Source organism: Pseudorca crassidens, chromosome 2 (assembly GCF_039906515.1).
Source record: "Pseudorca crassidens isolate mPseCra1 chromosome 2, mPseCra1.hap1, whole genome shotgun sequence".
NCBI classification, from domain to species: Eukaryota; Metazoa; Chordata; class Mammalia; order Artiodactyla; family Delphinidae; genus Pseudorca; species Pseudorca crassidens.
Window position 1 is genome coordinate 161,947,947 of NC_090297.1, and position 13,249 is coordinate 161,961,195.

Genomic DNA, 13,249 nt, shown 5'->3' on the forward strand with positions numbered 1-13,249 from the left:
CATAAATGGGGTGAAGTTCTGATATATCCTGCAACATGGATGAATATTGAGAACATTATGCTAAGTGAAAGAAGCTAGACAAAAGGGGACAAATATTATATGATTCTACTTATATGAAATATCTAGAATAGACAAATTCATTGAGATGGAAAGTGGAATAGAGATTACCAGGGGCAGTCTAGAGGGGATAATGGGGTGTTTATTCCTTAATGGTTACAGAATTCTCTTTGAGAAGATGAAAAAGTTTTAGAAATTACAGTGTTGATGGTTGCACAACATTGTGAATGTAATACCACTGAATTGTACATTTAAAATGGTTAAAATGACAATTTTTTGTTATATATGTTTTACCACTTTAAAATAATTAATGTAGTATACCAAAAACTATTGAATTGTTCACTTTAAATGGGTCAATAGTATGGTGTGTGAATTATATCTTAGTAAAGCTGTTTTTTTGGTTAATATTTTGTTTTTTAAACATTAATACAGCTATCATTTCTTGTCTGGATAAATATGTAATGTTCTGTGTGGTTTTCCTGGGTTTTTCTCCCCCCTAGTTGAAAAAAAATTTGTTCTTCATATTGTAGTCAGAATAGTATTTTTAAAGTCTTTTAGTTTTGTGCTTAAAATCCTTTCATGGTACCACTTTGCTTTTCAGAAGAGGCTCAAACTTTGTTAACATAGCTTTTACCTTATGAGGTCCTTGCTGTTGGAGATTTTAACTTACTATTTGGGTTTCCCTGCTCATACATCAGGTTTTCTCTAGTATCTAGACTTTCGTACATGTTGCCAGCAATATTCTATGCTTAGGTCTCAATTTAGATATAACTTCCTGTGGGTATCTTTCCTTCTATGGTTCTTCCTTCCACTGGGCCCTCTCCTCCCTGTTAGATATACCTCCCCTCTCCCCTATTGACTTTACTTGAGAAAGGCTGTTTTTTAAAAAAAACGTACTTTCCAATTGTTGCAATCATATACCACAGGAGTTGTTTTACCCTGTTGTATTAGTTTGCTAGAGCAGTTGTTACAAATACCCACAAACTGGCTGGCTTAAAAAACAGGAATTTATTGTCTCAATTATGGCAGTAGAAATCTGAAATCAAGGTGTTTGCAGAGTTGGCTTCTGATGGTTTGCTGGCAGTGTTTATCGCTCCTTGGTTTGTAGATGTATCACCCTGATTTCTGCTTTAATCTTCATATGATGTTCTCAATGTGTGCGTGATTCTAAGTCTAAACTTCTTCTATTTATAAGGATACAGTCCTATTGGATTAGGGCCTACACTGATGACCTCATTTTAAGTTGATTACCTCTGTGAAGACCCTATTTTCATTTTCTTTTTTTTTCAGGCTTTTTGAAGTACAAATGACAATTTTAAATTGTATGTATTTAAGGTGTAAAACCTGATATTTAGATATATGTATACATCGTGAAATGTTTACCACAATCAAGCTAATTAACGTGTCTATCACCTCAGTTACCTCCTTCCTTCTGCCTTCCTTCTCTCTCTCCCTCCCTCCCTCCCTTCCTTTTTTTTTGGCTAAGAATATTTAAGATCCACTCTCTTAGCAAATTTCCAGTATGCAGTACAGTATTGTTAACTGTAGTTATCCTGCTTTACATTAGATCTCTAGAATTTATTTATCCTACATATCTGAAACTTGTGCCTTTTGACCAACAATTCCCCATTTCCCCTACCCCCTCAGCCCTTCGCAACCGCTGTTCTACGCTCTGCTTCTAAGAGTTTGACTTTTTTAGATTCCACAGATAAGTCAGATCATGCAGTATTTAAAGCCCTAGTTCTAAATATGGTCACATTCTGAGGTACTGGTGTTTAGTGCTTCAACATATGAATTTTGGAGGGACACAATTCAACCCTTAACCCTTATATTTCACTTGAGAGTGTGATGTAAGCTTTTTCTCTGATTATTATGTGATTGTCACAAACATAATTTTAATGATTATAGAAGAATATCCACTTAGCCAGTTTCCTACTGTTAAATACAGTTGGCCCTTCATATCCACAGTTTCCACGTCTGCAGATACAGAGAGCCCATTGTTTGGGGTGGTGTGGGGGAGAAAATTCCAAAAGGCAAAATTTGAACTTGCCATGCCCTAGCAACTTTTACATAGCATTTGTAGATAATTTAAAGAATTTGAGAGTATGTTATATGCGAATACTACTCCATTTTATATATGGGACTTGAGCGATCGTAGATTTTGGTAATGGAGGGTGGACAGACCTGGAACCAATCCCCCCAAGCTGACTGTATTTATTTTTCACTTTTGCAGTATAATAATTGCCATGGACCCTTTTATGCACTTCTTTTAGAACAGATACCTGGAAATGAAGTGGTCAGATCATTTTTAAGGCACTTGATACATGCCACAAATTTTTGCAAGTATGAGAGGCATTTCTTGCTTTCTTAGTAGATCTTTTATTAATCATATTTTCTTTTTGTGAATTATCTCTTTAAGTCATTTGCCCATTTAATTTTGTAGTCTTAATGTTTTTCTTATCACTTCTTATAAACTCTTTGCATAGTAAAAATTGTACTGTTTATCTTCTCTGCAACTCTTTTACCAATTTATCATTTGCCCTTTAATTTTGGTCTTCTTTCTTTTTCAAGTTATAGATGATTTGTTTTTATTTTCCTCAATAGTTCTTCTATTGCTTCGAAGCTTGGCTTGTCCTTCTTTTTTCAGAGTTTGCTAAATATTTAATTCTGCTTTTTCCTGGATGTTTCTATTGGGTTTAAAGATATTTAGTTCTAATCCGTTTGGAGTTTGTTTTGCTAAATGGTATGATGTGAGAATCATTTTTTTCTTTAATTGCTAGTTTGTGGTTTCAATTCCATTAATTAATCACTGCTTTCCTCAGTGATTGACAGTATCTCACATATTGAATTAAATTATTTTGGGGTGGAGATCTATTACACTGATTACTTTATTAAAGATTTATAGTAGGGACTTCCCTGGTGGTGCAATGGTTAAGAATCCGCCTGCCAGCGCAGGGAACACGGGTTTGATCCCTGGTCCGGGAAGATCCCACATGCTGTGGAGCAACTAAGCCTGTGCACCACAACTACTGAGCCTGCGCTCTAGAGCTCGTGAGCCATAACTACCGAGCCCGCATGCCACAACTAGTGAAGCCCGTGTGCCTAGAGCCTGTGCTCTACAACAAGAGAAGCCACTGCAATGAGAAGCATGCGCACTGCAATGAAGTGTAACCCCTGCTCGCTGCAACTAGAGAAAGCCTGCATGCAGCAACGAAGACTCAAGGCAGCCAAAAATAAATAAAAATAAATAAATAAATTTATAAAAGAAAAACAGTCTGCCTGCCAATGCAGGGGACACGGGTTTGATCCTTGGTCTGGGAAGATTCCACATGCCACGGAGCAACTAAGCCCACGCGCCACAACTACTGAAGCCTGCGTGCTCTAGGGCCCGCGTGCTGCAACTACTGAGGCTGTGTACTGCAACTACTGAAGCCCACGCGCCTAGAGTCTGTTCTCTGCAACAAGAGAAGCCACTGCAATGAGAAGCCTGCACACCGCAATGAAGAGTAGCCCCCACTCCCTGCAACTAGAGAAAGGCTGCGTGCAGCAACAAAGACCCAAAGCAGACAAAAAATTTTAAAAAAAAATTTATAGTATATGTTAACATCTGAAAAGAACATTACCCTTACTCCTTCTTTACTCTGTGCTTTTTCAGGATTTTCTTTGGTATTTTTACCAGTTTATTTTTGCCTGTGTGCTAGAACATTTGTCTCCATCTCTCACCCAGTATTACCTCCCACATTAAAAATTTTTTAATTAAATTTACAGGGAAGATAATTTAAGAAACATTGAATATATATACATTCAATCTTCCGTTTCAAGTACTTGGTATTTTTCTATATTGTCTTCTTTAAATCTTTTATAAAGACTTGTAGTTTTTTCATATAATTCAAATTATTCACTGTTGTTATTACTTGTGTGTGTACTAGTTGCTGGTGATTTTTGTTGGATCTATTAAAAAGAAATGAAAATTTTTTATTATTAACAATGAAAATTTTTACTATTATTGCTTATTGTACTGTCTAGAAGTACTGCGTGATTTATATTTATCTAATATGCAGTTGTTTTACTCAGCTTTTTCAATTCCAACACTTTACAGTGGATTTATTTGCATTTTCTGGATGAACAGTTATATTACGTGAAAATGATCATGATTTTCAACTATTCATGTTTTGTAACTATTTCACATGTTACTTAGAATATCTAAAATCTAATATTAAATAAGAGAGGTAATGGAAGACATCCTTTTCGTTGTTATTATTCCTGGATGTATCTGGTGTTTCACTAGAAAGTATTATTTTGTCTGATAGCTTGAAAGAGGTTATTTCTTAAGAGAATTACTGAACTCTTTTTTTTTTGTGGGACTTTGGGTAGTATTTTGGAATTGGTATTAGATTTTATCCAATACTTTTGGGCAGGGGTACTTACAGAGATTATCACATGGAGTTACTTTAATTTTTGCACAGTTATTAATGTTTGCTAATATTAAATTACCTTCAATACCTGTAATAAAACTTATTGTTTTGCAGTAGATTGTTCTTTTTTACCTATGGCTTAATTTTGTTTCTCAGCATTTTATTTGGCTTTTTTACATTCTTATCAATTAGTGACATGAGTCTATAACTTTTTTTGGTGGTATCTTTGTGAGGTTTTGATTTCAAGGTAATTTTTGCTTGAAACTTCTAGTATATCTACTGCTATCCCAACAGACAAACTATACTAAAGTGAGCGGCAAACTAAGAGTGTTCTTTAGGTGATTAGAAAAATGAAAGAGTAATATGATAAGTGGTTAGTGCTGCAGATGTTGATTTAGGCACCCTTTTCAGGGAGTTGCATGAGAGCAAGAACATGACTTGACATGGCTCTTCCCAGTTTCCGCCAAGCTTTCCATGTCAGGCTGACTCAGAAACCACTGGAAAATCTGGGTCCTGCATATGGTAGGCACTTCATAAGCAGTTTTGAGTAAATGGTTAACATTACAGTGACTATCCCAGAAACATTTCTCAGGCCCACGTTGATGCTTTTTTTTTTTTTTTTTTTTTTTAAACTATAGACCTCAAATGTGAAGCTAGCATAGTTTTCTTTGGACTTTAAATCAGGGACAGTTACCAGTTTTCCTGCCCTTAATACTGACTTCAAAAAAGGATACAGTGTCCTCCAGATCTTGATTCCTTGTTGTCACTAAATATAAGCTTATAGGTTCTTTGGGTTTTAAAAGTTTTGTTGTGGATCACCTGGGAAAATAGCATGTAACAAAGTTATAGAAAAGTTACTCAGGAAAAAGCTCAGGAAATCTTATAGTCATAACCTTTGTATGCTTCTGTTTACCTTAGCTACTACCTGGAAGAACCTTTGGACATTACACTTTCCTTTCTCACTGATACCAAGAGTATATTTCAACCTCATTTCTAAAAAGATGTCTTTCAATCAAATTTCCCCTTCTTAAAGCCCTACCTAAATGTGAAGAGCTGTATCATGTTTTTCTAGAATAGATACAAAGATGTTAGATTCGACCTTTGTCATTTCTCCCTGGACCACTGCAGAAGCCTTCTTTCTCCCTTTTCTTTTTGTGCATTCTAGCTCTACCACTCCTCCCCCAATTTAATCTTTTAAAGACACAAATGTATTTATAACCTTTTATTAGTTCCACATCAGAAATAGGATGCAGTTAGATTTTTCCTTCACTCCATACACCAACAATATTATATGTAAATTAGATATTTAAATGTAAAACAAATAATTATATAAGTACCAGCAGAAAATACAGATAAATATTTAATCTTGGTGTGAAGAAGACTGTAAAATCCAGCAATAAAGGAATACACACTTAGAAAAATATTGGCAACATATGGCAGGCAAAAGGTTAATAGCCTGAATAAAGTATTATTTTTTGTAATAATATACAAAAATAATATTCAGTTATATGAACAGTTCTTTATATTGTAGAAAGAGTTATTGATATTTTATTATTCTTACAGATTAATCTTTTATTATTACTTCTATAGCAAAAACAAATTAGTTACTCACCAGGAGTATGCAGCATAGAACATCAGCAAGAAATAACCAAACTAAAGACTGATTTGGAAAAGAAGAGTATCTTTTATGAAGAAGAATTGTCCAAGAGAGAAGGAATACATGCAAATGAAATTAAAAATCTGAAGAAAGAACTACATGATTCAGAAGGCCAGCAACTTGCTCTCAACAAAGAAATTCTGATTTTGAAAGACAAATTGGAAAAAAACAGGAGAGAGAGGTAAGAATCAAGTTATTTACTCCTCTAATAATTATTTATTGAATACCTGTTCGGTGTTAAGGACTGGAGATACATAGGCAATAAACATATTCCAGTCCTCAAGAAGACCAAAGTCAAGATTGGTAAATAGAAAATTATATTACAGCATCATAGGAAAGCAAATTGGATAAGTATAGGAACACCCGTAGAAGAGGCACAAAAGATAACTTTGGTGTATCTAGGTTTTGTGGACAAAATTATTTCTGAGTTAAGACCAAAGATATAAGAAATATATAGCTGTGGAAGAGTGTCCAGACAAAGGTTAGCAGAATTTGCCAAGATCTAGAGGAAAAGGGTAGCATGGCACTTTCAGAAAATGAAAGCTATTCATTATGGTGGAAGCATAAAACGGAAGATGAGTGGTGAGAAATGAGACTAGAAAGGAAAACAGTCGTAAGACCATTGAAGGAAAATTACATGATTATATCAATATTTGTATTTTTGAAAGACCACTCTTGCTACTGTTTAGAGAATGGATTGGAAGGAGCAGACTGCAGATCGTAATCTAGCTGTGAGAGATGAGGTGGCTGGACCTTAGATATGATAGTGAAGATGGAGAGAAGTTTATGGATTCAGAAGGTCTACCGAGAAGACAGAACCTGGATGACATGATAACCAGATATGAGAAATTAGAAGCAGGAGAAATTATCAGTGATACTCAAGTTTCTAGGTTTTAGGTAACTGAATGTATGTTATTGTCATTCTCAACTTATATTGGAAGCCTAAGTTTAATTCAGTTTGGTCTGTTCATTCAGCAGAATTTTTTAGAACCTGCTATGTGAAAGCACTGCTGTAGGCCCTGGAGGCATAACAGTGAACAGATAAAAATTCTCTCTCCTTATGGAGCTTTCCTTTAATTATGGTGAAAGACTATAAGCAAAATATAAATGAAATAAGTAAAATACAGAATATATAGGTAATGATATAGGATAGGTAATATATAGGTAGTGATAAATTCTAAGAACAAAAAATAAGGCAGTGGATGGGGGCTATGAAGCATTAAGGGGGAAAATTAAATTTTATATATATATATATATATATATATATATATATATGAATGAATGAAATAACCAGGGAAAATTATACTGAGAAGGTGATTTCTCAGTAAGGACTGAAGAAAGTGGGGGAGATAGCTATACAGATGTGTGAGAAGAACATTTTACATGAGGAACGAGAAGTCTGTTAAAAAAAATAATGGGAAGACAAAACTATGGAGATAGTAAAAAGATCAGTGGTTGCAAGGATTGGGAGGAGGGTGGGATGAATAGGCAGGGTACAGAGGATTTCTAGGGCAGTGAAACTACTCTGTATGAAGCTGTGGTGGGGGTATATGTCATTATACAACCTAATGTAAATTGCGACGTTTTAGTGATAATGATGTGTCAAATGTAGATTCATCAGTAGTAACAAACACACCACTCTGAGTAGTATATGGGCAATCTCTGTATTTTCCTCTCAGTATTGCTATGCACCTAAAACCTTTCTAAAAAATAAAGTCTGTTAAAATAATAATACTAAAAAAGAGGCCAATGTGGATGAAGCAGAGTTAAGGGGAAAGAATAGTGAGAGGTACGTATGAGAGGTAATGGGGGCCAGACCATGTAAGGCTTTGTAAGTCATGTTCAGTGACTTACAATTTTTTACTCTCAGTAAAACCATGGCGGGGAAGCATTGCAGGATTTTGAGTGGAAAATGGACAAATATTGACTTGTGTTTTAACAGGATTATTCTGACTACTAGATTAAGAAAAGTCTGAACTAGATAAGAGAAAGAGCAGTGAAACCATTGAGAAGGCTATTGCAATCATCCAGGCAAAAGATAATGGTGGATTGGGCCTAGGGTGGTGGCAGAATTGGCTGTGAAAAATGTTCGAATTCCAATTTCTTTAAAAGGTAAAAATAATGATATTTGCTGATAGACTAGATATGGGGTAAGAAAGAAAGAGGGGAAATCAAGGATGGTGCTACAGTTTTGGGCCTTAGCAATTAGGAGAATATAGTTACCATTTAGAGAGGAAAACCACAGAAGAAGCATTTTGGGGATGGGAATATCAGGAGCTCATTTTAAACAAATTCTGTTTGAGGTGCTTTTTAGGCATCCAGGTGGAAATGTCAAGCAGGTCATCATACAGACTAGTCTGGATTTCAGGGCTAGAGGTAAAATCCTGGGAGTAGTTATCATTCACATGATATTTAAAGGGGTGAGACTACATGAGATCACTTAGTGAATGAATATAGATGGAAAAGAAGTCCTAGGACTGCAACCTGGAGCACTCCAATCTTTAGAAGTTTGGAAATGAGGAAGAAACAGCAAAGTGGAGAGGGAAAGAGCAGTAAGAATGATAGGAAGATGACCAGGCAAATTTGGTGTGCAAATTTGGTGTCCAAATTTGGTGTTATGATGAATGTGTATCAAATCTGTCTACATGTTAAATTAGATGAGGTCTAAATCAAATAAGATGAGGACCATGTAATTGATAGTTGAGTTTAACAATATGAATGTCATTGGTGACTTTGATAAGAACAATTTCAGTGGAACAGTAGTGGGCAGAAACCCCATAATGGATCCAAAGACTTGAAGGAGAGCAATTGTAAGAGCAAGCAGATAATAAAAGCAACGAGATAATAACTGGAGGAGAAATTTGTCTCAAAAATAACACCATGCTTGTAATCTGATAGAAAGTACCAGTAGATGATTCAGGACAGAGAGGAGAAAAGTGTACTTGAGCAGGCGCATAAGCAAAGAGCAACCTTAGCTATGTTTTTCTCCTGTAGTAAGAGAAGAATAAGCAGAGTGTATGATCACAGGGGAAGGTACGTGGGGTGTTGGGAACTTGTTTTTCTGTTGTTATGGTTGGGCATGTTGAATTTGAGGTGCTTGGGAGACAACTTTGGGGAGATATCAAGTCAGCAATTTGAAGCCCAGAAAAGCTTCAGATGTAGATTCAGAGTTTGTCAGCATAATGGATGATAATTGAAATAGGTGGTATAATAGATGGGATAGCTCAGGGAAAATGTGTAAAAAAAAAAAAAAAAAAAAAGTTGAGCACCTGTGACAGAATACCTGGGAGCATTGGCATTTACATGGAGGAAAGAGGGGTTGGGGGGCTCACAAATACAGCTGAAAAGTCTAAATGTAGGCTGAAAATCAAGAAAGTGGGTATCACTGAAGCCAAGGGAGGACAGCATTTCAAGAGGGAGGGAATGGACAACACTGTCAAGGGTAGCCAGTAGATTGGATATAATAACAGTTGGGACAATAATGAGTTTGCGGACAACAGTTTTTTTGAGGTGGTGGCAGTAGAAGTCAGATTTTGGCACAGGGAGGAAAATTTAGGCAGTGAGGAAGTGGATACGGCAAACTCTCAAGATTTCAAGGTGGTTGCCAGTGAACGGGAAGACAAGGAAAGTGGAAAATGAAGTGTGACGTAGAGTTTAGGGGAGAGTTTGTTTATTTCATTTCAGTATGAGAGAGACTTAAGTTTTGTTTAACGCTAATAGGAAAAAACAAAAATGGTTGTATATAGAAATTTTACTCAATTTATTCATATACTTATTTTTCTGAAAGGATGCTTCTTTGTAATTTTTCATATTTTTTTCATTGTTGTTTGGAGTTGCTTCTGAATCAAGAAAGATTCCTGGGCTTCCCTGGTGGTGCAGTGGTTGAGAGTCCGCCTGCCGATGCAGGGGACACGGGTTTGTGCCCCGGTCCGGGAAGATCCCACGTGCCGCGGAGTGGCTGGGCCCGTGAGCCATGGCCGCTGAGCCTGTGCGTCCGGAGCCTGTGCTCTGCAACGGGAGAGGCCACAGTAGTGAGAGGCCCGCGTACTGCAAAAAAAAAAAAAAAAAAGAAAGATTCCTAAACATAACTAAATTTCACATTTTGATTATAGATAAGAAGGAAAGGGACACATTTGTTTGGACACAGGATGGTTATTTTCCTAGAAGTTATCATTTAAATTATAATTTAATTTATATTCAATAATTTAGTGAGGAAGGGATTTTTAAGATTACATTTTTAAAATCAGCCGTTACTTATGTTGTTTATTGACTTGGAAGCAATCATAAAATTACCCAGAACTGCTTCACATTTACTGCTAACTAACATCCCCCATCACACTGCTGTAGAGATAAGCCTCTTTATTTGCACTTCAACTCAGTATTCAAAAACTGATTCCCCTTTCTCCCTTAGGAGGTTTTTGTTGTTTCTTTTTTTTGTTTGTTTGTTTTTTTGTCTTTTAAGACACTGTTTTTTATTTTCTCAATGATATAAGGTGCTTTACAAGTATGAACAATAACCTGCTACACTTTAATGTTTTGTATCCTTTCCATTGATTTTTTCTTTAAATCTGGAATGTAATTCCGTGTGTGGCATCTGTTTTCTAATGTAGAAAAAATAACTTATCAAACACTAAATTTTACTCTAAGGATACTACATTTATAAATTTATTCCACGTTTGAAATGATAGCCCAAAATCCACCTGATTGATGCTCATTTGGCACGTTCTTCTCAATTCTGGTCGCTAAACTACATCCTGAGTTAGGATGAAAATAATGCAGCTTTCAGGCTTTGAAATGACTACATTGAAATTGCCAAAAGGGTCAGGAGGTTGTCTGCGCAGGACAATGTTTTCCATCACTTACAGAGTTACATTTGGCATGTCAAGAAGAGAGGACATAAGCCCACAGCAGCAGACATTTAAAATAAAAGAAGACAGCCACAAGGATTCGTGCAGAATATTTTAAATATGCCCGTTGAGCAAAATGATTTAAATGATTTTTCTTCAAGGGCGATGCTCCTATATGCATCCTTTGAAAAATTAAAGATCCTAGAATAGCGTCTTCCATGTGGGACATCTTGAAAGATAATATTTTGGTTTCAGTGGGTTACACACCAGTTCTTGTTAATTTAGCGGGTCTGTTTACAGAGTGTGGTGGTTTCGTTCTTTAGATTTGCAGAGTTTATAGAGAAAGAAAATTACAGCCCGCACACCCAAGACAAGGACAATTCCTCCAATGAAACTGGCTGCATCAAAGGTAGACTTCCGCGCAGGTTGTGAAGTCGGAGTTAAAGAGGTATCAGTTGTACCTGATGTAGTAGTTGTGGTGGAAGCTGTAGAAGAGGAAGGCAGAGTTGTGGTTTTAGCTGTAGAGTTGGTTGGCAATGGTGTGGCAGTGGACGCAGGACAGAATTCTGTGCTGTTCACCGCCTTGCAATCACGAACTGCTGAATTATCTGAACAGTAGCCTTTACCTTTGCATTTTATCCAAAAGCAGGTAGTGTTAGCAGCATTAGCATCAAAACAGGAAACCCTGTTGTTGCGGCTTTCAGAGATTTCTGGTGCTGGAGTGGTGCCCGGCGGAGCGGCGGCGGCACTGGGGCTGTCCTGGTGGTAGTCGGTAAAGCCAAGGGTGTAGTCACGTTCGGGGCCAGCGTGGTGTTCTGAGCCGCGCTCGTCACGCAGAGCGCTGCCAGGCAGCCGGCGGCCAAAAGCAGCAGGCGGGGCAGCGCCAGTATCGCGGCCTCCGCGTTGGCCTTCGAGCGCGTCCGTCCCTCTGTCCCCTGCGGTGCCGCCTCCCAGACTCCTCCCTTTGGAGATTTTTAAAAAGTTCGTTAGAACTGTGTTTACCCCTAAGGGTGAATCAATTCTGTCCCTTAAAACTATCATTTTAAATAAGTTTTATAATATTGTATGTATGTATGTATGTGTAGATAGGTAGGTACGTACGGAGGAAGGGAAGAAGGAAGGCAGGAGTAATGGAAGGATGGGCTTAGTGTGCTGAGAGAACTGTTGGAAATGGAAGTTGAATTTTCTATGCAATCTAGAGCTGAGTGTAAGCAATTGTATTGTGGTCCCTATACCCTCCTTTCTCCCTAGCTTCCTCATTTTCCCATGCTTTCTAGGATATTTACAACTGAATAAGTTGAGCATAATCAGGTTGTCTTCCTCAGATTTTCAAATGAAGAACAAAATAGATATTATTAAGCAGACAAATCTATTTATTAATTAAAAGGAAATGATTGTGACTTCCTAATTTTAAGGGAAATGTTTGGGATTTGGAGCAATTGAGATATAAGTGGCTTTTCAGAATAAGGCATATGATATAATAGCCAATCTGGGATACCATTATTTTACCTTTAATTCAATTCCTTTTTTTCCTTTTATACTTTTGCATTGTATTAGTCAAAGTGAAAGGGAAGAATTTGAAAATGAGTTCAAACAACAGTATGAACGAGAAAAAGTGTTATTAATGGAAGAAAATAAAAAACTGACAAGTGAGCTTGATAAGGTGAGTGATTTAATCTCATTGATACTCATTGATACATGCTAGATGTTCAGCACTATCATAGCAATTATAGATATAATTTTATATTTGGTGTACATTTTTTTATTTACTATTCTTCCTAAACGCAAGGATTGCTTCTGTGTACAGGCCATTTTTCATTTTACCAATCTGTACAGGAGTCTTCTTGGAGAGAGGACTCGGCTTACCTCATCTTATTCTTTGTCCCATTTATTTTTTTGAGCCCCTGTTCTTTATTTCACTTTCCATCTCTCTTTTACTATTAATCACTTACTTTGTCATGGCTAAGCTAAGGCCTGTCTTTGACAAGAACAGGAACAATTAAGCCAAACTAGAGAAATTTTGACAGTTCTGATGTCATATTCATGATGGAGAACTGATAATAGCTAGAAGTAATACCATTGGTACTTAAGAAGCCAAAGAAACCAACTCTGCCTATAAACTCTACAGCTTGAATAAAGAGCTGAACCATAGATTAAACCTAGATTAAAACAGCTAGATTTATGAACAAAATTTTAAATACTTAAAGGAATCTTTTTCCATTTAGTATCTCAGATTTCTTGAACTGACATCATTCTGCATTTCTTGTCCCAGT

The 13,249-nt window shown here is 36.6% G+C and overlaps 1 protein-coding gene and 1 pseudogene across 13 annotated transcripts in view; one reads left to right on the forward strand and one right to left on the reverse strand.

Moving 5' to 3' along the window:
- Nucleotides 1-13,249, forward strand: part of CDC42BPA (CDC42 binding protein kinase alpha) — a 325,295-nt gene that overhangs the window by 224,795 nt on the left and 87,251 nt on the right. For all 13 annotated transcript variants that reach the window (XM_067729568.1, XM_067729561.1, XM_067729563.1 and 10 more), the window contains 2 exons: nucleotides 6,063-6,310; nucleotides 12,534-12,639. In XM_067729568.1, coding sequence (XP_067585669.1) covers nucleotides 6,063-6,310; nucleotides 12,534-12,639 — 354 coding nt within the window. The remainder of the gene's footprint in view (nucleotides 1-6,062; nucleotides 6,311-12,533; nucleotides 12,640-13,249) is intronic.
- On the reverse strand, nucleotides 10,587-12,236 carry LOC137219822 (sialomucin core protein 24 pseudogene; annotated as a pseudogene).